This window comes from Staurois parvus, unplaced genomic scaffold, assembly GCF_062004578.1.
Source record: "Staurois parvus isolate SC_StPar_1 unplaced genomic scaffold, SC_StPar_1.0 ptg000494l, whole genome shotgun sequence".
Classification (NCBI taxonomy): domain Eukaryota; kingdom Metazoa; phylum Chordata; class Amphibia; order Anura; family Ranidae; genus Staurois; species Staurois parvus.
This window is the reverse complement of record NW_028318290.1, coordinates 752,775-780,674: the sequence shown is the minus strand read 5'-3', so window position 1 is coordinate 780,674 and position 27,900 is coordinate 752,775. Positions and strand designations below refer to the sequence as shown.

The window sequence follows — 27,900 nt, the reverse complement described above, 5'->3', positions numbered from 1 at the left end:
TCTCCATGTATAATACATAAGGGGGGATATGATCTCCATGTATAATACATAAGGGGGGATTGCTGTAGGAAAATCCTGGATTCTTTCTTGGATACACAGAATATAACATTTATAGGGAAAGTTGATCCAGGGAATATCCGATTGCCTCTCGGGGGATCAGGAAGGATTTTTTCTCCTGCAGGTGCAGATTGGTTTGTGCTTTGCTGGGTTTTTGCCTTCAGCTGTGGGTGTAGGATTATAACTTAAATTTTTCATGGTACAACTAGATGGAATGTCTGTTTTCAGCCAGACTAACTATGTAACTATGTAGGTCCCACACCGCTGCCTCCCATCTCCTGAGACTGCACTCAGTGACTTAGATCTGAGACACTACAGACATATCCCTCCACCCGGCACAGCCAGCAGATAACAGAGAAGGTCCCCTGGAAGAGTCAGGCACAAGGCAGGAGACCCCAGTCACATGTCCTGGGTGCCTACATTATGCAATGCTTAGAGTAAAAATCAACATTTTGCTGCCAGCTGAACCCCAGAACCTCCAGAAATCCAGTCTAGATACATAAATTGTGTCTGCAGCACAGAGAAGGAAGATTATCCGAGAGAAATCCAGGAATACAGGACGGGGAACACAGCTCAGGAAAGTGACCAGGGGATTACAGGCTGATATCACCCAGTCCCCGCCCTACTCTGGACCAATCAGTGAGCAGTATGGGTGGAGGAATGGATTTAGTGTTCATGACCCACCTGTGCTGATCTCTGTAGGAGTGTCCTCCTCTATAAATGTCCCCGTTATTCCATCCTCCTCCATAGACTGCTGATCATCCCTCACATACGCCTCTTCTTCTTCTGCTTTCACCTCAAATTCTATATCTATTGGATCTCCACTCTAAATCAAGAAAATAAGAGAAAATATCATCTGTAAAATATAAGGTCACATAAAACTCCACACATTGTCTCCATGAATCCATGTTCTAGATTCTCCATCCCACCAACCTTGTATTGGTGAGGGATGGTGTGACCTTCCTGTTTGGAATCCCGGGAATACAGAGGATGGGGACATCTCTCTGGTGGGTTCCTGATATTAGGTGGCTCCATCATATCCTTGTGTCCTTCTGAAAACTCCTCCATCACTCCATACTCCTCATCTTCCTCTTTATACTCTTCTTTAACATCAATATTATCATCCCCGAGGATTCCACTCTGAAAGATATAATAAAACATTCATTGTAACAAACATGCTGTGTATAAATCACAACTACCAATAATTGTCATCATCTACCTGATGATGGTGAGGGATGGTGTGACCTTCCTGTGTGGAATCCCAGGAATCCAGAGGACGGGGACATCTCTCTGGTGGGTTCCCATGACTGGATCCATCTGTAGGAAACACACACACTGACTGAATCCATTGTTTCTATGTGTTTATCAGATGATGGGGGATCTAGGTGGATCCTCCGTACTGCTCTCTCCTTTACAATAAAGTCTCCTCTTACCCGGTGATGTGAGGGGCGGCTGATTGTCCATCATGACGTCCTTGTAGAGATCCTTGTGTCCTTCTAAATATTGATATGTATCATCATGTGTGTATCATCATCTGCTGGAGATAAAAGACGTCACAGTGACTATAGAGGAAGAGGATGGACATGACTATGGGAGGAAGAATGTTAGGGAGCGAGGAGCCAGACACACAAGGAGGTGCAATTAAAGGTAGGTTTATTATACAAACACAAGACAGAGTCTATGCAAGTCCAACAGCAACAGCGGATGACTTGATAGGACAGTAGCCAGGAAGCATGGTCGCCAGAGCCGGGGTCAGAAGCCAGGAAGGAGTCTTGCCAAAGCCGAGTCGGTATCCAGGAGAGCAATGAAAAACAAAACAGGAGCTTGCTGCTGTGCAACAGAAAGGACACGAATGCAATGAACAGCTACAAACAGCAAACTTATATGTGATAAGCCGCCACCTCCTAGAGGAGCCACAGAGGGCTGAAAGCATAAAGGATCCCACAATGCTTTGCAGACACCTAAGATGGATGCCAGCACATGGAGCAGCACAAGCCCTGAGGAAAGGTAGGACCTTGACAGTACCTCCTCCTCAAGGGCCCCTCCCCCTCCGTGGCTCAACATAAGGCTTCTTGGGAAAGCGGGCGTGAAAAAAGCGGAGGAGGGCAGGAGCATGAACCCTCCTCGGGACCATAACCACGCCAATGGACCAGGAACTGCACCCGACCGCGGACCAACCAAGAGTCCAGGATGCTCATACTCCTCATGACTGTCAACCCGGATAGGACGAGGATGAGGCGGAGAGGCAGTAAAGCGATTACAGACCAGAGGCTTCAACAGGGATACATGGAAGACATTGGAGATACGCATCCCAGGAGTAAGAGCAAGGGCATAGGCAACCGGGTTCACCCTGCGGAGGATGTGGAAAGGACCAACAAAACGGGGAGCCAGTTTCGGTGCGGGCCCCCGAAGATTGAGGTTACGAATGGACAACCACACCCGATCTCCGACCTGGTATGAAGGAGCGGGCAACTGTCTACGATCACCCTGGAGCTTCTGGCGCTGAGCTGAATCCTTCAAGGACCTCTGGATCTGCCCCCATGAGGCATGCAGGGCAGAAAGATTGTTATCCACAGCCGGAATGTCCTGTGGCGAGAACAACTCAGCAATACAACAGGTTGGAACCCATAGTTGGCCATGAAGGGAGACATCCCGGAGGAGGAGTTGACAGCCGAGTTCCTCGCAAACTCTGCCCATGGCAGGAGATCGACCCAATTGTCTTGATGGTCTGAGATATAGCAGCAAAGGAATTGTTCCAGGGCCTGGTTGGAACGCTCCGCAGCCCCATTGGACTGTGGGTGGTAGGCCGAAGAGAAGGAGTGCTTGATACCCAACTGGGAGCAGAAGGCGCACCAGAACCTGGACACAAACTGGCTCCCACGGTCCGAGACTATCACCTTAGGCAACCCATGCAAGCGAAAGATCTCCCTGGCAAAAACCGTAGCCAGTTCTTGCGCAGTCGTCAATTTTCTTGAACGGAACACAATGGCACATCTTGGAGAAATGATCAATGACCAAAAGAATGACCGTATGGCCTCAAGACGCAGGGAGGTCTACAATAAAATCCATGCCCAGGTGTGACCAGGGACGCTCCCCATTGGGAATGGGTTGCAGAAGGCCCAATGGAAGATGCCAAGGAGATTTATTCTGGGCACAGACAGAACATGACGCTACATATGAGGCGATGTCGGAACGGAGAGATGGCCACCAGAATAAATGAGAAATGACCCAGGACAACTGGTTCCTCCCTGGATGACCGGCAGTCTTGGAGTTATGATAGGTACGCAGCAAGCGGGTGCGCAATCCCTCAGGTATGAAACATTTACCAGCCGGTCTCTCAGAGGGAGCATAAGTTTGAGCCACCAAAATCTGCTCCCCAAGTGGAGAAGTCAGGCTGGTACGAATGGCAGCCAGGATCTGATCCGGAGGTATGACCGAGGTCGGCTCAGAGTCCTCCCTGGACAGTTCAGAGTATTGCAGCGACAAGGCATCAGCCCTGACATTCTTGGAGCCAGGCAAATAGGAGACCACATAGTTAAAACGCGACAAGAACAGAGACCATCTGGCCTGACAGGGCGTCAACCTCTTAGCTTCCGAGAGATACATCAGGTTCTTGTGGTCAGTGAGAATGAGAACCGGAACCGAAGAACCCTCGAGCTGGTGCCTCCATTCCTTGAGAGCCTGAATAATAGCCAACAACTCCCTGTCTCCAATCTGGTAGTTGCATTCTGCAGAGGAAAGCTTCCTGGAGTAGAACCCACAGGGAAGTAGGGGTCCATCGGGTGACCGACGCTGAGACAGGAGGGCACCTACTCCCGTCTCAGATGCATCAACCTCGAGGATAAAAGGCAACCCAGGATTGGGATGAGACAGTATCAGAGCCGATGCGAAGGCGGATTTCAGAGCTTCAAAAGCTGAGATGGCCTCGGATGACCACTCGTGGGGATTATTGCCCTTCTTGGTCAGATCTGAGAGAGCCTTGGCTAGCGTGGAGAAGTTCCTGATAAACCTCCGATAATAGTTGGCGAATCCCAAAAAGCACTGAATGGACCGAAGACCACTGGGACGAGGCCACTGCAGAACCGCCAAAACCTTCTGAGGGTCCATGGAAAATCCCACAGCGGAAATGATGTAGCCCAAAAAGGCAACCTGGGATCGGTGAAATTCACACTTCTCGAGCTTACAGAAAAGCTCATTCTCACGTAACCGTTGCAGCACCTGCTTAACATCCTGGATATGAGACTCCATAGACGCAGAGTAAACCAGGATGTTGTCCAAGTAAACCACCACGCACTGCTGCAACAAGTCACAAAAGACATCATTAATGAACTCCTGAAAGACCGCGGGCGCTTTACACAACCGGAAGAGCATAACCAGGGATTCATAGTGGCCGGTTCTGGTGTTGAACGCGGTCTTCCACTCGTCACCCTCCTTGATCCGTACGAGGTTGTACGCAGCCCTAAGGTTGAGTTTAGTAAAGACTGTTGCTCCCTTGAGGCAGTCGAACAACTCGGTAATCAACGGAATTGGGTAAGCATTCTTAATCGTGATTCGATTGAGACCCCTAAAATCAATGCAAGGCCTCAATTCACCGCCCTTCTTTTTCACGAAGAAAAAGCCAGCTCCTGCTGGAGAAGTAGACTTGCGAATGTGCCCCCGGGAGAGCGCATCCACAACGTACTCCTCCATGGCCTGATTCTCCGCAACCGAAAGAGGATACACCCTGCCACGAGGAGGAGTGGCACCGGGTTGTAAGGTTATGCCACAATTGTATGGACGATGAGGAGGCAGAGCACCAGCGCGCACCTTGTCAAACACGTCCAGGTACTCCCCATAGTCAGTGGGCAACACAGAGTCCGAGGAGGCACACAACACCTTAACAGGTCCACGCATGCAATCGGCCCCACACTGTGGAGACCACGAGAGAATCTCGGCCGACCGCCAATCAAAGGTTGGTTGGTGGTGATTAGAGGTTTATCTTTGCGGGAAACCGGGGACGAGGAAACTCCACCCAAGATCTTCCCCCGACAGGATCTCAGGTGCGAGCGTTTCCCGGAAGGACCGGAAAGGACAGCCAAAAATGCCCACCGAGACCACAGTACAGGCAGCGACCCTCCCAATGCCGAGAGGCCCGCTGCCCCTTAGAAAGGCGAGCAAACCCCAGCTGCATGGGCTCACCTCCAGACAAGCCATCCTCAGGAGGCGTGGGAGGAGAGGGAGGAACGGGTGGGACAGAAAACGTAGGCGCCAATCGGTTAGGAGGCCTCTGCATACGCTCCTTAAAGTGAAGGCCTCTCCCTGAGCCTGGTGTCAATCAGGATTAGGAAGGAAATGAGTGCTTCAAGCTCCACAGGCAGTTCTTTGGCTCCAATCTCGTCCTTCAACGCTTCTGAGAGCCTCATTGTTCCAACCCACCTCTGCCGCCAGGGTACGAAATTCTTTGGCGTACTCGGCAACGGTTCGTGAACCCTGATGCATGGACATGAGCAGCTTAGCAGCAGAGGCGGAGCGAGCCGGTACGTCGAATACCTTAAGGAAGGAGGCAACAAAACCGGCAAACTCGTGAATCACAGGGTTATTGTTTTCCCATAAGGGATTTGCCCATGCCAAAGCCTTGTCCAAGAGCAGCAAGATTAGGAAGCCCACCTTTGACCTCTCAGTAGGAAAAGCGTGGGTTATCAATTCAAAATATATGCCCACTTGGTTAAGGAAACCCCGACACTGACTCGGCTCACCCCCAAAGCACTGTGGAAGGGGGGCTGAACCAGTCATACCTCTGGGCACCGCAGGTGCAGCAGCAGATGCGGAGGTAGGCGCAACAACCGGAGCAACAGCGGGAGTGACCACAGGAGTGACAACCGGCCTAATAGCACCAGGAGTAAGGTGCGCAGTGCGTGCAAGCAGCGTCTGAAACACCTGAGCGAACTGATCCAAAAAGAGATCCTGATGATCAAGTCTGGCAACCAACATAGGGAGCGAGGGCGTACCTGCACCGTCAGGATTCATGACATTCGTGCAGTGTCAGGGAGCGAGGAGCCAGACACACAAGGAGGTGCAATTAAAGGTAGGTTTATTATACAAAAACAAGACAGAGTCTATGCAAGTCCAACAGGAACAGCGGATGACTTGATAGGACAGTAGCCAGGAAGGATTGTCACCAGAGCCGGGGGCAGAAGCCAGGAAGGATGGTCGCCAGAGTCGGGGTCAGAAGCCAGGAAGGATGGTCGCCAGAGCCGGGGTCAGAAGCCAGGAAGGATGGTCGCCACAGCCGGGGTCAGAAGCCAGGAAGGATGGTCGCCAGAGCCGGGGTCAGAAGCCAGGAAGGATGGTCACCAGAGCCGAGGTCAGAAGCCAGGAAGGATGGTCGCCAGAGCCGGGGTCAGAAGCCAGGAAGGATGGTCGCCGGAGCTGGGGTCAGAAGCCAGGAAGGATGGTCGCCGGAGCCGGGGTCAGAAGCCAGGAAGGATGGTCGCCAGAGCCGGGGTCAGAAGCCAGGAAGGATGGTCTGAGGGAGGAGCTGCAGAGGGCTGAAAGCATAAAGGATCCCACAATGCTTTGCAGACACCTAAGATGGATGCCAGCACATGGAGCAGCAGAAGCCCTGAGGAAAGGTAGGACCTTGACAAAGAGGACGGACATGACTATGGAGGAAGAGAACGGACATGACTATGGAGGAAGAGGACGGACATGACTATGGAGGAAGAGGACAGACATGACTATGGAGGAAGAGGACAGACATGACTATGGAGGAAGAGGACAGACATGACTATGGAGGAAGAGGATGGACATGACTATGGAGGAAGAGGATGGACATGACTATGGAGGAAGAGGATGGACATGACTATGGAGGAAGAGGATGGACATGACTATGGAGGAAGAGGATGGACATGACTATGGAGGAAGAGGATGGACATGACGGGGGGTTACTGGGTGTAAATAGAACATCTTATTACCGTTTTATGACTGTAGTCTGTGTCTGGTCTGTGCTTGAGAATCATCCCCCCCATTCATGTGATCCTTTTCAGTTCCTAATTGGGGCGGAGATGAGTGCTCATTTGGCCATCTCCTGATAAGTTTAGAACAGCTTATGGGGGGAGATCACTGATGGGGTGCTGCTTTTGAGTGAGTGCTGCGTTGATGGAGTGCTATGAAGCACTTGGACTAAAGCAGTTGAACTAAAGCAGAACTCAAGCAGCAGGAAGATACAACAAGAAACTCTCCTGCATGCTGGACAGACTGCAAGCAAACACCCTGGGAAACATCTCCTACAAGTCTGAGTCCCACTCCGTGTACCTTTAATATGTCCCCTCTACTCCTCCTTTTCATATTACTTTCCTGCGTTCCCCAAATCTCACTTCTTTACCCCTCCGCTCCACCCCAAAACTTGTAAATCTCCCCCTCACTGCTACCATCTCCCTACTACTGCTCTCATCACCTCCTGCTGATACTTCACTCCCCTGCTGACCCAAACACCAGGACTGGAAGGCATGTGCACTCATGTACATCCCGCTCCCATCTTACTTTCCTCACCCTCCTTCTTCTCCTAACCTCTGGGGATATCTCCCCAAACCCTGGTCCTCCACTATCTCACCCCCACACCAGGCACCCTCCTTCTCCTAACCTCTGGGGATATCTCCCCAAACCCTGGTCCTCCACTATCTCACCCCCGCACCAGGCACCCTCCTTCTCCTAACCTCTGGGGATATCTCTCCAAACTCTGGTCCTCCAGTATCTCACCCCAGCACCAGGCACCCTCCTTCTCCTAACCTCTGGGGATATCTCCCCAAACCCTGGTTCTCCAGTATCTCACCCCAGCACCAGTCACCCTCCTTCTCCTAACCTCTGGGGATATATCCCCAAACCCTGGTCCTCCACTATCTCACCCCGACACCAGGCACCCGCTTTCCTCCAGGAATAGCCACAATCCCCTCAATTTAATATCAGTCCCCGTGCTCCCAAAAACCACCCTCCCTTTTTCATGTGCGCTCTGGAATGCCCGCTCTGTCTGTAATAAGCTCACCTCTGTCCATGACCTTTTTGTCTCCCGCTCCTTAACATACTAGCAATTACAGAAACCTGACTCCAAGCAGCAGATTCTGCTTCCACCGCAGCACTTCCCTATGGAGGCCTCCTCTGGACCCACTCACCCAGACCCAGTGGTCAGAAAGGTGGTGGGGTTGGTTTGCTTCTATCCCCACTGAGCACCTTTCAAGTCCTCCCTAACCCTCCCTCTCTATCCTTCTCTTCTTTTGAGACTCACTGCATCCGGCTGTTTTCTCCCATTTCTCTGAGGATTGCAGTGATCTATCGGCCTCCTGGACCCGTGTCCCGCTTTCTTGATGATTTCTCCGCCTGGCTACCCTACTTTCTCTCCTCTGAACTACCCGCTATCATTCTCAGAGATTTTACCATTCCTATTAATGTCAACAACCCGGCTACATCCCAACTCTTCAACATAACCTCATCTTTTCATTAACACAATGTATACAGTCCTCCACTCACTCTGATGGGAATACATTAGACCTTGTTTTCTCCCATCTTTGCACTCCCTACAACCTCACAAACACCCCCTTTCCTCTCTCTGATCACAATCTCATCACCTTCACAGTCTCCTTGTCTTCAAACACCTATCCCTCCAAGCAGCAAACAATTACCAGCAGAAACCTTCACAACTTGAACCCGGCTCCTTTCCACTCTGCAACTGACCAACTCTATGACAGAATCTCTCCCCTGTCCTGCCCTGACCTGGCCACTGCTGTCTACAACTGTAAGGGACCACCCGGCGGTACCACTAGCACTCCACTGATCAGGCGTCCCCAGCGTACGGAGTCTAAGCCCCAGAGTACTTGTTCACCAGAGCCCCTGATGGTGGGGATGGACTTGGAGTACCCCGGGACAAGGTCGTGACTACTGAGGACACCCGTCAGTGGTAGGGGTATTCGCCAGGGGCTCCCACGGGAGAGAGCCAGGTATGAGGAGGTCTGGAGACCCCGTAGAGAGGGATGGATGGATGGATGGCTGAGCAAGTGCAAAGTCAGGCAGGCCGGGTCGGTAACTATGGGGACGGTGCGGTACAGAGCAGCGGGCAGAGAATAGTCGGGTCACACACCAGGTCAGCAGCAGCAGGTCAGATCCAATAGGGGGCATCCAGGAGAGAGGTCAGGCAAGCAAGGGTCAATACAGGAGAAAGCAGCAAGGTCAGGGCACAATCCGGGTCAGCAACTCACTAGAAACAGGTTCACAGGTTCACAGGATACAAGGAGACCAGAAGGCACTGAATGACAGCTCAGGGCCATTTAAATATCCCGCCCTGCTCTGTCATTGGTGCCAGGCGCGCGCCCGCGGTCTCTACTGCGCATGCGCAAACTCAATTGCCGCAGTCGGCCAGGTCCCAGCGCCCACGTCCCTGCACAGGGCAATGCACTGCGCCGAGCCCAGCGCCGCGGCGATCCCCGACAACAACAGTTCACTGTCATCCACATTAGACTCACTTGCTCCTCTAACACGAAGCATCAGGCCCCGACCGTTACATCCGTGGCAGACTGACCACACCAGACATCTTAAATGACATAGTCAAGCACTGGAGCGATTGTGGTGTAAAACCAAATCTCAGCAAGCATTCACCTTATATAAATCTGCTTTCTCCATATACAATTCCTCCCTCCATGCTGCCAAACAAGACGACTTTGTCACTCTGATCAATACCTTGTCATCCAGCCCTCGTCATCTCTTCTCTACGTTTACCTCTCTACTTTCTCCACCTCCACCCAGTACCTCACTCACTGCTCACGAGATTGCAAATCATTTCAAAAACAAGACTAATACAATTTGTAGGGGCATCTCCACTGCACAGACATCCATCCCACTTAGCATACCTTATACTAAACCTCCCTCAACACTTTCCTCTTCTGGCCTCACTACTACCGAAGAGGTCACTAAGGTTTTCTCAGAAGCCCGTCTCACCACCTGCCCCCTGGATCCTGTCCCCTCAAAACTACTACGGTCATCCTCTTCTTCCATCCTATGCTCCCTCACTCACATCTTCAATCTTTCCCTCTCTACTGGTGCCTTCCCCTTCCCTCTAAAGCATGCGCACATCACTCCCATACTTAACAAGCCCTCCCTGGACCCCACCAACCTGAACAACTTAAGACCCATCTCCCTGCTGCCATTTACCTCTAAACTCCTAGAACGCTTAGTCTACAATCACCTGAGCTCCCACCTCACTGACAACAACCTTCTTCACCCTTTACAGTCTGGCTTTTACTCACTACACTCCACTGAAACTGCCCTACTAAAACTCACTAATGATCTACTAACTGCTAAAACCAATGGCCACTACTCCGTATTTATCCCAACCAACGGCCACTACTCCATACTCATCCCAACCAACGGCCACTACTCAGTACTCATCCCAACCAACGGCAACTACTCCGTACTCATCCCAAACAATGGCCACTACTCTGTACTCATCCTAAACAACGGCCACTACTCTGTACTCATCCCAAACAACGGCCACTACTCTGTACTCATCCCAAACAACGGCCACTACTCCGTACCCATCCCAAACAATGGCCACTACTCTGTACTCATCCCAACCAATGGTCACTACTCCGTACTCATCCCAACCAATGGTCACTACTCCGTACTCATCCCAACCAATGGTCACTACTCCGTACTCATCCCAACCAATGGTCACTACTCCGTACTCATCCCAACCAATGGTCACTACTCCGTACTCATCCCAACCAATGGTCACTACTCCGTACTCATCCCAACCAATGGTCACTACTCCGTACTCATCCCAACCAATGGCCACTACTCCGTACTCATCCCAACCAATGGCCACTACTCCGTACTAATCCCAACCAATGGCCACTACTCCATACTAATCCCAACCAATGGCCACTACTCCATACTAATCCCAACCAATGGCCACTACTCCATACTAATCCCAACCAATGGCCACTACTCCATACTCATCCCAACCAATGGCCACTACTCCATACTCATCCCAGCCAATGGCCACTACTCTTACTACTTGACCTCTCTGCGGCTTTTGATACAGTTGACCATCCTCTCCTCCTCAAAAAACTACACTCTCTTGGCCTCCGAGACTCTGCTCTCTTCTGGTTCTCCTCCTACCTATCGCAGCACTCCTTCAGTGTTACCGGTAACTCTGCCTCCTCCTCTTCACGCCCTCTCTCTGTAGGGGGTCACTCAAGGTTCTGTCCTTGGACCCCTTCTCTCAATCTACACCTCCTCCCTTGGTCACTTGAAAAACTCCCATGGCTTTAAGTACCATCTCTATACTGATGACACACAAATCTATCTTTCTACCCCTCACCTCACCCCTTCAGTCTCCTCCTCACCTCACCCCTTCAGTCTCCTCCTCACCTCACCACTTCAGTCTCTTCTCGCATTACTAACCTACTAAGTGACATATCGGCATGGATGTCACTCCACTTCCTCAAACTCAATCTTTCCAAAACTGAGCTCTTAGTATTCCCTCCAGCCCCGTGACCCCCCCCCCCCGACTTCTCCATCAATATCAATCAACACAATCATCAATCCCTCCCCTCATGCCAGGGTACTAGGTGTAATCCTAGACTCCCATCTGTCCTTTCACCGCCAAATCCAATCACTGTCCAAATCTTGTAGACTTCACCTCCGCAACACCTCCAACCTTCCCAACATCTCCAAGATATGGCGGTTCTTAACCTCGGAAACCACTAAGCAACTTATTCACTCCCTGGTTATCTCTCACCTTGACTATTGTAACTCCCTCCTCATTGGCCAACCTCATCACAGGCTATCCCCTCTTCAGTCTATCATGAATGCTGCTGCAGACTGATCCACCTTACTAATCGCTCCATATCTGCCACCCCTCTCTGCCAATCCCTCCACTGACCTCCACTCAGTGTCCTCCACCCCTCTCTGCCAATCCCTCCACTGGCCTCCACCCCTCTCTACCAATCCTTCCACTCCTCTCTGCCAATCCCTCCACTGACCTCCGCTCAGTGTCCTCCACCCCTCTCTGCCAATCCCTCCACTGGCCTCCACTCAGTGTCCTCAACCCCCCTCTGCCAATCCCTCCATTGGCCTCCACCCCTCTCTGCCAATCCCTCCACTGGCTTCCCATTGTCCAATGGATAAAATTCAAAACAATAACATATAAAGCCATTTATAACTCCGCCCCAAATTACATCACTGATCTCATCTCTAAATATCACACAAACCGTCCTCTCAGCTCCTCACAAGACCTCCTACTCTCTAGCTCCCTTGTTTCCTCCTCCCATACTCATCTCCAGGACTTGTCCAGAGCTTCCCCCATCCTCTGGAACTCTCTACCCCAATCTATCAGACTATCGCCTACTCTGCTCACTTTTAGGTGATATCTGAAAACCGATCTCTTCAGGGAAGCCTATCCTGCCCTCAGCTAATAATGGAATCTTCTATTCCTCCTACCAGTCCATCCCCCACAGTTACAACCTTTTGTACTACTAGCCCCTCCCTCCTAGATTGTAAGCACGAGGAGCAGGGCCCTCCTAACTCTCTTGTATTGAACTGTATTGTTGCTGTATTGTCTCCCGTTATATTGTAAAGCGCTGAGCAAACTGTTGGCGCTATATAAATCCTGTATAATAATAATAATTACCTCCTCTACTGCCACGTCCACCAACCTCTCCAATCTCCTTCAGACCACACGGAACATCTTCTCTTTATTCCAGATCACTTCCTGTCTGTTCCTGACATCACTTCCTATCAGTACCCGACATCACTTCCTGTCTATATTCCATAGAGAAGTCCTGTCTGGGTAGTAGAAATGAGATCACCATCTTGTTGAGTTCAGAGGAACTGCAGCCCCAGAATGTCCCATCCTTCATATCGGAGAGAGAGAGACAGACTACCCAGAATATCCCATCCTTCATATCAGAGACTGAGACAGACTACCCAGAATGTTCCGTCCTTCATATCAGAGACAGACTTCCCAGAATGTCCTGTCCTTCATATCAGAGACCGAGACAGACTACCCAGAATGTCCTGTCCTTCATATCAGAGAGAGAGAGACAGACTACCCAGAATATCCCATCCTTCATATCAGAGAGAGACAGACTACCCAGAATATCCCATCCTTCATATCAGAGACTGAGACAGACTACCCAGAATGTTCTGTCCTTCATATCAGAGCCAGACTTCCCAGAATGTCCTGTCCTTCATATCAGAGACCGAGACAGACTACCCAGAATGTCCTGTCCTTCATATCAGAGAGAGAGATAGAAGGACTACCCAGAATGTCCGTCCTTCATATCAGAGAGAGAGACAGACTACCCAGAATGTCCGTCCTTCATATCAGAGAGAGAGACAGACTACCCAGAATGTCCCGTCCTTCATATCAGAGAGACAGACTACCCAGAATGTGCCATCCTTCATATCAGAGAGAGATAGACTACCCAGAATGTCCCATCCTTCATATCAGAGAGAGACAGAATACCCAGAATGTCCCGTCCTTCATATCAGAGACCAAGACAGACTACCCAGAATGTTGCATCCTTCATATCAGAGACCGAGAAAGACTACCCAGAATGTCCCGTCCTTCATATCTGAGAGAGAAAGACTACCCAAAATGTCCCATCCTTCATATCAGAGAGAGACAGACTACCCATAATGTCCCGTCCTTCATATCAGAGATCGAGACAGACTACCCAGAATGTCCCATCCTTCATATCAGAGAGAGAGACAGACTACCCAGAATCTCCCATCCAGGGGCGGACTGACCATTTGGAAACTTGGGCACTGCCCGAGGGCCCAGGATCAGTAGGGGGCCCCATGAGATGCCCCTGGTACCTTTTTCATAGGCTTTTTTTAGTTTGGGCAAGGGAACAGGGGCCCCATGATCCCCTATTGCCCGGGGGCCCCATGAGTTGTCAGTCCGCTCCTGCTCCCATCCTTCCTATAAGAGAGAGACAGACTACCCAGAACGTCCCGTCCTTCATATCAGAGAGAGACAGATTACCCAGAATGTCCCATCCTTCATATCAGAGACCAAGACAGACTACACAAAATCTCCCATCCTTTCTGTCAGAGTGAGACAGACTACCCAGAATGTCCCATCCTTCATATCAAAGAGAGAGAGACAGACTACCCAGAATGTCCCATCCTTATATCAGAGAGAGAGTCAGACTACCCAGAATGTCCCATCCTTATATCAGAGAGAGTCAGACTACACAGAATGTCCCATCCTTATATCAGAGAGAGTCAGACTACCCAGAATGTCCCATCCTTCATATCAGACAGCCAGCCAGCTCTTGAAGGCTGGTAGGAAAGAACCCTAAGGGTACCTAAGGGCTTGACTAGAAGAAGAAAAAGTGCCAAGACTCCTCCACAGGGGTAAGCAGAGAGAAGAAATATGGTGCAACCCATATGGTGCACAAAACACCAGCAGGTCATAAGGATGCACAGGGACCCATGTGCCTAAACACCCATCGGTGCCTCTAAGCAAAACTGCCTACATCTAATCACGGAGCATGGTCCAACAAAGCATCCTCAGCTGAGGAGAGGGGAATGGGGGGAAGGGATCCTAGATTGTCTACCTGATTAGGAACAGGAGCAAGGGAAGGAGTCTGGAGGAACTGCACATCGGTCATCAAATGAGAACTTACCCTCCAGTGACCAGGTCCCACAAAGGTCTCCAGGCAGACTCCCTACCTGCTGGGGGAACTAGCAGCAGGACCCAAGCATGATCTTCTTGCTGACAATGTGGAGAGCACAGGGCCATCCAGCAATTAAATCTTCCTGCCAGGTGGGAAATCAACAGCTTTCAGGTACTGAATCAGAAGAGAACCAGACAGCAAATTCTTATCTCCAAGGAGGACAGCATAGTGAAACGTAACACTCTCAGTGCAGTACAGCATAGGGACTAGGCCACTAGACCTGCCACAGGGAAAACTCCCAGACCATTCCATAGGGGAAGACTCTTCAACACGTGAGGGATTTCCAGTGGAGCTCAGGTCAGAGTACCAAGTCATGGAGGGGATGCTTGATGAGACAGGAACTGTTCTCAGGAAACAGATTGGAGCCCCAAGACTTTCATGGTGAAGGGAAGAAAATACCCCTTTCAGACAAAAAGGCAGACAGGTAATATCTGGAAGTACTTAGTCTAGAGAGACCATTTGGATGTTTTGTCCCAAGTTCAGGCCCCCAGGCATGAGGGATTGATGACAAGCACTGAGTTACAATTGAAAAAGGGAGTCTAACTTATGAGCGTAATTCCTTGGCACCCTACACACCCTGAAAGATGAGGGAGGGAGAACGATCCTGACTTATAAGGGGAGGAATTAGAACCCTAAAGCACAGGTGTCAAACTGGTGACCCTCCAACTGTTGCCAAACATCAAGTCCCATTAGGCATTGCAAGATTGACAGTTACAAGCATGACTCCCAAAGGCAGAGGCATGATAGGACTTGTAGTTTTGCAACAGCTGGAGGGCCACCAGTTTGACACCCCTGCCCTAAAGGAAATGAGCAACCTTGCCCAACAGTGACCTTTAAAAAACCCAAGGGGTACGGGTAGTACATCTATAAGGTTTGAAACAACCACTTTAAATCTGTGTCCACTTCAGGAGACTGCAATGACCCCAACCAGAGGTAAATTGTTGGAACTCTCAGAGACAATGACAAGGTTAACATGACCAGCATGAATAGAAGTTTTAGGCCAATCACAGACATAATCTGCAGGGGACCATTTAGAGCCTTTGAGGGTAGAGTGCACCGATATCTGAGCAAAAACAGCCAGAAAGTCCAAAGGGGAGACTGAGGTCCCTGTGGACATGGGGGATACCTTGGCCAAACACGAGAGAGCTTTGGTAGACTTCAATAAAGATGATCCAGTGACAATAGGGGTCCAAGGTTCTGAATTACAGGTGTCAATTCCTTCTGGGAAAACTAAGGTAAACGTGCACAGAAGCACTCTAGGACTATAAACCGAGTTCATCCCTGGCAGTTGGACAATCCTGGCTGTCTTAGTGAAGACATGTTGTGTTTGTACAGTGGTAATTCAACTAGGCCCAATGTGAGGCAAGGTTTTAAGTCTCATAAACCCAGGCAGCTCGGGCTGAGGGTTTCAGGTGGCCGGGGGTGACCAAGTCAGTGTAGGCAGGGAGATCCATGTGATGCTTCAAGAGCAACGGCAGAATGATGCTTCCTCCAAGCTGAATAGAGAGAAAGAGAAGTCAGAGCTCCACCCAGTGAATGCCATCAGCACTCGATTCCTCGGCCTTAACTCTTAGTGGTGGGAAATTTAAAAATGGTGGCCATCAATGAGGTAGCTCCCAGTGCTTTATCACAACTGGCTCTGCTCACTAAGTGATTCTTCAAAGACAGGATCAGACCTGTGACCGCAGCACAACTCTGGACCCGAAAGCACTCCTCAGCTAACTAAAACAGTACACCCTGGCCTGAAGAGCACCAGGATGAAAAGCCCAGTGCCCAATGGTTACATTCCAGGCTAGGCTCACATATACAGTCCAGGAGGGTCTGGCCTCAAAAGCTAGTGCTGAGAAAACACTGATCAGGATAGCTGATCAAGATCATCTGAGTTCACCAAAGAACCTTGATAGATTGATTGATGTCACCAAGGAACCTTGATTGATTGAAATAACCAAGGAATCTTGATTGAGGTCACCAAGAAACCTTGATTGATTGAAGTCACTAAGGAACCTTGATTGAGGTCACAAAGAAACCTTGATTGATGTTACCAATGAACCTGTCACAGTCTGGGTCAGGTTCAGAGACCAGTTGCTACAGCAGTTGTAAGGCTTACCTGAAACCAGCAGGATTGGTACACCAGCGGCCCACCCTGGGAATGACAGAGGCTCACCTGAGGTGTGGGGTCTAAGCATCCACCGGTCTTCCCCAGAGCTTCTAATGGTGGAGATGGATTTGGCTGCGTGTGAATGCCAGGTCGCAGATCTCAGGATCACCCCACCAGGGAATGAATAGGCTGGAAACCAAAAGCGGATCAAACAGTTCAGGGATCAAAACAGAAGCGGAGTCAGTCACACGCCAAGGGTCGGTCACCAATGGTAGTACATAGGATGAGGCAGAATCGTAGTCAGTAGCAAGCCAAAGGTCGATAATGTAGATGAAGACGGCAGCAGGAACAGTAAGAGGGATATTGGCTGGGAAGGCACAATAATCTGGCAAAGAGGAAGTGCAGAGGAATGGCTTATATAGGAAGTTCATGGGAGGAGCAAGGAGTTCAAGGTTCAAGAGAAAACAGGGCCAAGGCAGGATCATCCAAAGAATTGTCAAGGGAGCTGTCCAGAATTCCAGGTGGCTCAGTGAGAAGAAACATTGTCTCTCACTGCAGAAGTCCCAGGTTCGATCCCAGGCTCTGACAGTACTCCCCAACTCACAGGACATCCCCTGGACGTCTTAGGACCAGGCTTGTGTGGAAACCTCTGGTGGAATTCTCTTGTTAGTCCCAAGAATTTTCCTCTTGCCCATATCCTTCCCATTGGACAAGATATTGCAACTTTCCTCTAAACATCCTAGAATCAAGAATCTTCTCCACCACATATTCTTCTTCACCCTGTACCTCAACAGGTGGAGGAGGTAGAAGAATTCTTCCAGAGAAAAGGATTGTTGTGAAATGGTTTGAAAAGCTATATATGAAAAACCGGGTGAATCTTCATACTGTCAGGAAGTTTTAAGCGAAAGGTAACTGGGTTGATCTGAGCAGAAATCTGTAAAGGACCCACAAACTTTTGACCCAACTTAGCAGATGGCACATGTACCTTCAAATTCTTTGTTGATAACCAAACTTTGTCACCCACATGAAACGTAGGAAGTGCTCTCCGGTGTCTGTCAGCCGTCTTTTTGTAATATTCCTGAGCTTCCCTCAAAGTCTCAATCAATTTCTCCTGAATCTCCTGCAATGTTGTTAGTCTGTTGGTAACAGCAGGAATTGGAGTTGTGATAGGGAGATCCGGAATAAAAACTGGATGATAACCGGTGTTTAAGTAAAAAGGGACTTTGAGAGGTGGAACTATGTTTAGAATTGTTGTATGCAAACTCTGCAGTGGGAAGACAGTCCACCCAGTCATCCTGAAGATAAGTGACAAAGCATCGAAGATACTGCTCCATTGTTTGATTAGTTCTCTCAGTCTGACTATTAGACTGGGGATGAAAAGCAGAGGACAGATTGATTGTAACACCCAAGGCTGAGCAAAAGCTTTTCCAAAATTTCGAAGTAAACTGCACACTTCTGTCAGACACCACGTCATCAGGGATTCCATGCAGTTTAAATACTTCTCGAACCATTAGTTCTGCAGTCTGTTCAGCAGTGGGCACCCCCTTCACTGGAACAAAATGGGCCATTTTTGTGAGACGGTCAACCACCACCAAAATGGTGATCATTCCTTTTGAGGGAGGTAAATCCACCACAAAATCCATAGAAATAGACCCCCATGGTCTCGATGGAACAGGGAGTGGCTGAAGCAACCCCAAAGGAGAGGCTCGGGGAGTTTTATTGCGTGCACAGGTCAAGGATGAGGCCACATAGCGTTTGACATCCTTCTTGTACCCCGGCCACCAAAAGGAACGTGACAACAGTTCTTCAGGTCTTAGTAACTCCAAAATGCCCAGCAAGTTTGGAATCATGAACCAACTTGAGAGCTTCCACCCGAACAGACTCAGGTACATAAAGATGATGTCCTTGAATCCAAAAGCCATTCTTGTACACTGTGGTGGTTTATGTAAGAATTTATTCTACTTATGAAGGGCGGTGTCCTTTTCCCTTAAATAAAATATTACAGTGCCTCCAGCCGTTAAAATACGGCAAATATTTAATGAACCAATAATTTGGACACCTTAATAATTTGATCACCACTTATTAATATACCTTGAGTCCTTTTAGCCAGTATGATTTCATACCATATACACAAAAATTGTCTTATAATACATAAATATATAAATTTATTTATGTACAAAAATTATATATATATTAACACAAAACGCAAAAGACTGGTAATAAATGGATACTGGTACACACGATCAAAAATATAATATACCAATACTATACACCAAACAATTCTAATAATGATAATAAAGATTACAATTAAATTTAGTGATAAATGGTAATTTAGAGTACTTCAGAGGTCATTTTCTCCCAAAACGTGGCCATAGGAATCTGAGAAAATATTCCCTGATAAATCGTACTATAACCAATAAAAATTAATTAATTATGCAATATGTAGATTTCAATATAACACCAAACAATTTTTAGCAGTAATAATATGGATCTCTCTATCTATATATAAACACCCAATGCAGTTATCACCCCAATGCAATTATTATCACTCTATACAAGAGAGGAAATATACAATACAATATTAATTTTAAACAGTCTCACCACACCCAGAACCTGGATTATGATGCCTCCCCAGTGGATTCAGCTGGCAATTGAAATGCCTTCAGAAGAATGGCCGCAGGGAGCAAGTGAGTGAGAGCAATAGGTGGTGGTGTTGAAAAATGTAGGAGGGTAGAAGTTCAGAGATTTAGAAGTTTAGTAGAAGTTTTTAAAAGTTTGAAAGGATTAAGTAGTAGTTCTTCAGATGGGATAGATTTCAGCCTCGTCAGATTTCTTCAGCTTTTCAGATCTCCTTGGTTTTTCTGTAGCTTTTCTTATTTTTCTTAGTATGAGTTTTTTTTCAGCTTGTGTTTTTTTTTAAATGAGGTGCATGGCTTTTTTATACCATCCAAACCATTGTTTTAAAAACCCTCCCAACAGGCTTTTTGATTGGCCGGTCGAGAAGTGTATGTGCCTAAGATATCTCTCACCTGTCCACTGGGGGGCAGTCAGGGATCACAAAACAATTTGAGTATTAATGATGACTCATACCTCGGGTGGAACCCAAGGTAATTTTAGATATTAAATATATGTCTTATCCAAATATTTTTTTATTCTACCTCTAATGTTCTGGATAGGAACCATAGAAAGATATATGTGTATTCAGTTATTCATTTCCCTGAGGTTCGAACTTGTGTGAAAACATTTGCTTTCTGATAGAAATATACAACTGATACCAATTCACAAAATATCTTACTTTTCACCATTTCATACTTAATTTAGTGGTATACAATCCCCAACTCTGCTGAATATATTTTTGTTTGAAAAAGAGTGTGAATAATATGTCTCTTCTTTAATGTCTTTGTGGGTAGAAATATATGTTCTAAGTTTCACCTTTTGGTTTTAGGAATGAGTTTCCCTGAACAGGAAACCCTCTGTTTACCTGTCCATTGTTAAGATAATAGGGTAAACAACCAGTTATCCTTGTAGCCTTCCTTTGAGAAGTTTGTTGGCTTATCACTCTCCCCAGGTTTTGTTTAATCTTCTCAGACTTACAAGTCTCCTCTCACCATTGTTAATTTGGTCAGGTGTGATGACTCACTGTTTGGAAATCCAACGTTGTATTTGGCTTTATAATTAACTTTTTGTAGGTGGAATCTCCTCATTTCCAACAGACAAATGGCAATTTATTGAGAAAACATACTTTGCCATGACTAGTGCACCAGAGATCGGTTCATCCAGATCTCCTTACCTATAACTCTTACTTAAATAAAAACATGACACCGATTTGGAGTAAATGGCCAACGTGGCCTTTTATTAACCACACGATTTAAACACCAAACCATTCCTTATAACAGAAAACATACCAATTTGTTGTTGGTCTTCGAAGGCCCCATCCACCAATTATCTGAAATGCACCTGCGGACCCCATATACCACCAGGCCTCCAGCCGCAACCACCCAGCTCGGAGACAACCTTACCGTCCGCAGTGCAGCACCACCACATTCCAGTTAAACCTTGGTTAACTGGAATGTTCCCCGGGCACACCATACCACCGATGGGTCCCACACCATTCTCTGTACCTTCAAGATAATACCCGCCTCCAAAGACCAACAAACCGCCACAACACGCTGGGTAAGCCCTTACCCATGCGTGCCCCACCATAAATGGATTGCTCTCTGCACACCATCCTGTAAACCCAGAGACCACAAATCCGTCCCTACCGCATTAAGATGTACCCCATCATTCCGCAGATACCGCCAGGTATCTACCTCCAACTCCAAATGCCGGACCACCAACCCTCCATTCCGAATGAAAAAGCGCCCCACCTCCTTGTTGACCTTTATCCGCGCTTTATTGAGCCGCTCCACCGACCGCGCCAAACGCCAAGAGGCGCGGGCTACCATATCCGACCATACCAACACCATGTCCGGATAATCCCTCCGCAATAGCAGAAAGTCCATCTTTACGTCCCTCACCAACTCCCGCATGGACCGAACTCCCAAATCATTACCCCCCACATGCAATACCAGAACATCCGGTGGCCTATCCAGACTAGCAAAAAGCCGAACTTCAGGCACCACACGACCCCACAACATCCCCGGCACACCTATCCAGCGCACGCAAGCCTCCTGTCTAGACAATCCCAACTGCCGCCCATTAGGCCTCACATCCGCCCGCCTGGCCCCCCAAAAAACGTAGGAGTGCCCCAGGATCCACACCAGGCGCACCGCTCCATCTGAAATAAAAGAACAAGAACTACCACCAGAACAAAATGGCACAGAGACAAGACAAACTCCCCCCCACCCAGGGACAACAACCCGGGATCCAACCTTAATCAACCCAACAGATGCGGACGAATGTACAAGCGAAACCTCTGGGAATCCCATCTACCAATCCGTTTTACCGCCGCATCCGACAGACCCCACCGGGCGGCCTCAGTAGCCGCCCCAATCCGAAACGAGTGAGAAGCATACAAAGATGCATCCAAACCCACAACCTTCAAACAGCGTCGAAAAACCGACACAAATTGAAAACGAGTTAACGGGGACCCATCTTCATGCATGAAAAAAGAACCACGCCCCACCGGACGACGGGACAAAAAGTCACGAACCGCCCGCACCGGGCACACCAATGATGTTGGAAGGGCAAAAAACCGCACCCGCGCACCACGACCCAATTGGTCCGTCTTGGACCGATGGACGAACATCTCCACCCAGTCACTAGAGACCCTGACATCATCCCCCAACAACCCTCCAAGAACGGATTTGGATGGACTGACGAGCTCCCCAATACGCAATGCCCCAAAGAAAGCCACCGCAAAGGCCGCCCGAAATAAGCACACCTCAAAGTCTGAAAAGCAAACAAAGCGCAGATGCTCAAACAACGATCCTAACAACTCAAAGGACACCGGACGATGAGAATCCTTACTGCGACAAGCCCTACGGTAACCTCGAAGAGCCTGTCGTACCCAAAATTCTTTTGTGAAGTCCCGACACCCTTGAAGCTTAAAGAGGAAGGCCAAGCCAGCCAACCGCCGATCCACTGCAGCAGCCGACACCCCCCGTTCCAAGTTCCTTGCCAAATAATACAAAACAGCCACCCCTACCTCCGGCCCCCACGGATCTATCTCGACCTGATGTAACAAGTCCCGCCACTCCCGCCAGACCTTCGAGTATGCAGACCATGTCGCCTCACTCACCGACCTCCGGATCCAACCTGCAACGACCCCAAGGCAATCTCCCACAGCCAGTCGGGACAAGGAACCCTGTGTCGCTCCGCCGCCGGCGCCAACTCTCGGAATTTGTCCCACTGAAAACGAGACAAAGCGTCAGCCAAGATGTTATCAACCCCAGGGAGATGCACAGCATGGAGAAAAACGTTCAGCTGCAGGCAACGCAACACTAAATGGCGAAGCAAGCCAACCACAGGTTGCGAGGAAGCCGAGACCCGGTTGATGACCTGAACCACCCCAAAGTTGTCGCAATGAAAACGAAACTTCTGATTCCGAAAATTTGCACCCCAAACCTCAACCGCCAATACCACCGGAAAAAGTTCCAACAGCACCAGGTTACTAAGGAAACCCGCCGCAGCCCAAGAAGAAGGCCACGGAGCCGCACTCCACCGCCCCCTAAAAAAGGCCCCATATCCCCCGGAAGCCGCCGCATCTGTGAACAATTCCAAGTCAAAATTACTGACTGGTCCAGACATCCACAGCGCCCGTCCATTGAAGTCATCCAAAAAGGTATGCCAAATCCGCAAATCCTCCTGATGTTCCCTAGTTAAACAAATAAACAAATAAAATGCAAAGGGGAAGTAATTCCCGCCGTCGCCGCCGCCAGCCGTCGGCAAAATACTCGCCCCATTGGCAGGATGCGACAAGCGAAGTTCAGCTTACCCAGCAACGACTGCAAGACCCGTAGCTGAGTTTTCCGCTTGCCCAGCACCCCACAAATTTCCCCTTGTAGGGCCAACAATTTGTCCCCTGGCAGCCGGCACTCCATGGCATCCGAGTCCAAAACGATGCCCAGAAAAGTAATCACCGAAGCCGGGCCCTCAGTCTTGTGCAAAGCCAATGGAATCCCGAAACGTTCAGCAACGTGTTGCAACGTAGCCAACAAAACCGAGCATACCCTGGAAGCGGGCGGACCCACGCAAAGAAAATCATCCAAATAATGGATGACCGAATTTATCCCGGAGACATCCCGCACCACCCACTCCAAGAACGAACTGAACCGCTCAAACAATGCGCAAGAAATCGAACACCCCATGGGAAGGCACTTATCAACGTAAAACGAGCCCTGCCAATGGCACCCCAGAAAACGAAAACTATCTGGATGTACCGGCAACAAGCGAAATGCGGACTCAATATCCGACTTCGCCATAAGCGAACCGCGCCCATAACGACGAACCCAGAAAACTGCCGCATCAAACTATGTGTAAGACACCGAACAGGACTGCGGATCGATGGCGTCATTAACCGACCCCCCTTTGGGGAAAGACAGGTGGTGAATCAACCTGAACGAATTTGGCTCCTTCTTGGGCACCACCCCCAAGGGGGAAACCACCAAATCTGAAAACGGAGCGCAAGAAAACGGCCCGCCCATACGTCCCAACCCCACTTCCTTACTCAACTTCGCCGAAACCACCTCAGCATGCTGCACCGCCGACCGTAAGTTACGAGCTAAAGGGGGGATCGAAGTCAAACTACACGAGATACGAAAACCCTCCGAAAAACCGGCCAACAGCAGCCCGGCGCCTGCTCGATCCGGATATCTATTTAGGAAAGGCCGCATCCTTTCCACTTTCACCGGAGTTGTCCCTCTTACTCGCATGCTCTCCGGGCAGGCCTCTACCCCGCTTGAAACAGCGCGACAAAGGATGGGAGCCGCCGCAACCTGAACACTCATGTTTAAAACGGCAGGACCCCCGAAACGACACGCGCCCTCTTGGAACTGCCAACATACACCCCTACGCTTTGAGGCCGATTGTCCAGGGGAGAATGAACCACCGACCCCACCCTGAAAAAACGGACCAGGAGCCCGCACGGGAGTCATGAGGCGCATCCAAAGGCCAATGTCCTTATGGTCCCAACGCAACGAAGGGCGAACAGCCCGCCTCTGCCGAAACTGCTCGTCGTATCGAAGCCATGCGGTCCCACCGTAAACCCTGTTAGCCTCGCTAATGGCATCCAGGTAACAAAAGAGAGCTGAGCAATGCTCAGGAATCTTCTCCCCAATGACACTGGCCATGATCGCAAATGCCTGCATCCAATTCGCAAATGTCCGCGGGATAAAACGAAAGTGCCGCTTCTCAGCGTCCTCACGCCTAGCCTCGTCAACCCGCGACCCATCTAACGGAAAACGCTCCAAAGGCAAGAGCGTAAAAATTTCCACATACTCCCCTCTCCAAATCCGCTCTCGAACCTCCGACGGTAAGTGCGCACCCAAAGGGCCCTCAAAACATACGTATACCTCGCCCTTGGCCGAGTCCGCCACGCCTACCGTCCCGGAGACCCCAGCACCCCCATCTACAACCCCGGAAACCAGAGCACCTGTTTTCGCTGTAACCACCCCTGGCGCAGAACCAGGAGGGGGAGAAACCCCCGAGCTCCGCCCGTCCCCTCCCTCCTGCTCTAGGACACCGAACCCTTCCCCACCCAGCGGCGGAAGCCACGCTGAAGCAGGCCCAGGGGCCCTACCCTCACCCTGCTCAAAGCGCCGCAACAAATCCCTCAGGCCGGACATCAAATTGTCGAGACCCCCCCTTAAACCTGACGCGGGAACACCCACATCCCTCTCCGCCGAGGCCGCGACCCCGCCTCCCCCCAACAGGTCCCGAAGCGCAGAAGAGAATAAAACAGGGAACTCACCAGGCTGCCCAGGAGATGTCCCATCAGCCGTGCGTCCCGACTCCATCGACGCAGAGCGGCCAGCTGTCACCCCCACATCGGGTTCAGACAGCTCGCCCTCCGATCTTTCGACCTCTTCCTGACGGCTGCATGGCCTCCCCGTCCCAGGAGCCACGGGTCCCTCCGGGCCGTGCCACAGCTGACTCCGCCTCCTGGCACCAGCCACGCCTCTCAACGTCCCTGGTCTCCGTCCCGTCACACATTCCTCAGCACTCTGCCCAGAGCTGCCCTTCTGCTTGATCCTCTTCAGAGCCGCCGCTCCATGCTGCACAGGTGGCCCGCTGACTGCTGCAGGGGACAGCCCGGCAGCCGCAGCGCTCCTTCTCCCACGTTGGGCTCCCTCCCTGACATGCACTTTGCCAGTGGAGGAGCCGTTACCTTCCCGTCTCAGTTGCTGTGCGGGCGGGGGGGAGGGGCTTCCTCCGTACGAAACCCCGCCCACCGAGCTCCGCCGAAGCTGAGGATTCCTCCCGGCTCCCCCGCGAGCAGAGGCCAGAGAGTGCCTTGCCTGCGGGGCCGGAGGGTCCCGAGCGGGGCTCCTGATGCGGCGCTGAGCTTTGGGGGATGGGGAGTCCGGGCTGAAGCGCTCCGGAGGCCGAGACCTCCGAGCACGTGGGCGCTCCTGCCCCTCTTCCTCTGGTGATAAGCCCGGGCCCTGTGACAAGCCCGGGTCAAGTGACAAGCCCGGGTCCTGCAGAAAGGCAGAGACCCGGCTCTGCAGCCAGTCTATTTCTCGTGAGGCTGCCGCCTCACGCAGCTGGGCCACCAGACCATCCATGACCGCCCCACTGTCTCTCAGGGAAAAAATGCCCTAATAATGCTGGCATAGGTAGGGTGGGAGGGAAGCTCACTGAAGCTCACTCACCAACGTCCAGCTCCGACTGACCGCCCCCCACCCAGGACACCCCACCCAAAGGTGCCAAGGAGACCACCCACGTTCTCCCTCTACCAACCAGCTCCCACCTATACATTTTCAAACCCCCTGCACTGACTTAACCCTTTCTAGCCTTCCTTACCCACTCTAGGCCTAGTCATGCCTGCCCTGCGCTACTTCTTTCCTGTCATTTACGCTACGGGCATTACTGTCTTAGAGTCACCGACATCAGCTCTCACTATTGTCTGTCTTGGGCCGTGTTTGACTACTTGTAGAAATTCAAATAACCTATTGTCTCTGGAACAGGTTCCTTCCACTCATTGTGGGTGTAATTTCACTAGAAGGTCATTTGAATTCTAACCAAGAAAGGTTAACCCTTAACAGCCGGCTGGGCTTGTTGCTGTTGGAATGAAATCATATTTTTGATAAATAGTCCCCCAAAAGTCACTACAACACCAGGTTCATGTCCCTAGGAGGATCATTGAGAAGTGGGTCATTCTCATACCCCTCTTTGAGAAGACTCAAGAATGTCTTTGCACTTGTGGCCCCTAGGAAGTTCTTTTGTGTTAGGATAGAACATTCGGAGTTGCCCTCCAGGGGAGGCTCGGGCAGCATCCTTGATAAGGCATCGGCCTTACCATTCCTCGATCCCGGTCGATATGATATAATAAAATTAAATCTGGAAAAGAATAGAGACCAGCGAGCTTGTCTAGAAGACAATCTCTTGGCCGAACGAATAAATTCCAGATTTTTATGGTCAGTGAGAACAGTTACAGGATGATTAGCCCCTTCTAGCAGATGCCTCCATTCAGAAAAGGCTTCCTTAATTGCCAGTAGCTCTTTATTCCCAATGTCGTAATTTCTTTCGGCTGAGGACATCAAACGGGAGAACAAGGCACAAGGATGAAGCTGCATTTTTTCACCACTTCGCTGAGACAGGATCGCTCCCACGGCAGAATTGGAGGCATCCACTTCCACTATAAAGGGTAGTTCAGGATCGGTATGTACCAAGATTGGTGCAGAAGTGAAAAGAGTTTTCAGTTTTTCAAACACAGCTTGTGCCTCAGAGGTCCACATGAAGGGTACCCCTTTCTTTGTAAGCTGTGTGATTGGAGCTATCACTCTAGAAAAGTTTCTTATAAATTTTCTGTAAAAGTTGGCAAACCTGCCGAAACGTTGAATCTCCTTAACATTTCCAGGTGCTGACCAATCTACCACTGCTTTGATCTTCTCGGGATCCATGCTCACGCCCTCTGGAGAAATGATATAGCCTAAGAACTGGATCTGGGTCTGTTCAAACTCACATTTCTCCAATTTAATGTAAAGTGTATTTTTCCTTAATCTTTCAAAAACTGTGCAAACATGTGTGCGGTGCTCCTCCCAATTATCGTAAAAGATAAGGATATCATCCAGATAGGCAATTACAAATTGGTCCAACAGATCACGAAAAACATTGTTGATAAAATGCTGAAACATTGCAAAGTCCAAATGGCATTGTAGCAAACTTGCTCATCAGAGATGGACGTGGAGTTCCCCTGTTTTATTAGAAGTATTCCTCAATCCTTTATTCCTTACCCCCTCCCTTCCTGAGAGGCACAGGGACAGATGTGTAAGTGTTAAAAGTTGCTGGCAGGCTGGAGCAGCAGGGGGTCCAGCACTACAAAGCCCCCCCCTCCATAGAGACAGCAGACTCTCTGTCCAAGGGACC

The 27,900-nt window shown here is 49.9% G+C and overlaps 3 protein-coding genes across 3 annotated transcripts in view; 2 read left to right on the top strand and 1 right to left on the bottom strand.

Annotated features, from left to right (window-relative positions):
- The window catches only part of LOC149452141 (uncharacterized), a 408,968-nt gene that overhangs the window by 186,296 nt on the left and 194,772 nt on the right, over positions 1 to 27,900 (top strand). The gene's annotated exons all lie outside the window — the stretch shown is intronic.
- LOC149452147 (uncharacterized) overlaps positions 1 to 27,900 on the top strand; it is a 107,110-nt gene that overhangs the window by 45,443 nt on the left and 33,767 nt on the right. The gene's annotated exons all lie outside the window — the stretch shown is intronic.
- LOC149452149 (uncharacterized) lies at positions 731 to 12,788 on the bottom strand. The gene is made up of 5 exons (XM_089689719.1): positions 12,716 to 12,788; positions 1,491 to 1,594; positions 1,277 to 1,374; positions 991 to 1,197; positions 731 to 883 (listed from the first exon to the last, which is right to left on the bottom strand). The coding sequence occupies exons 2-5, from the start codon at positions 1,522 to 1,524 to the stop codon at positions 731 to 733; spliced, it is 492 nt and encodes a 163-aa protein (XP_089545845.1). The 5' UTR covers positions 1,525 to 1,594; positions 12,716 to 12,788.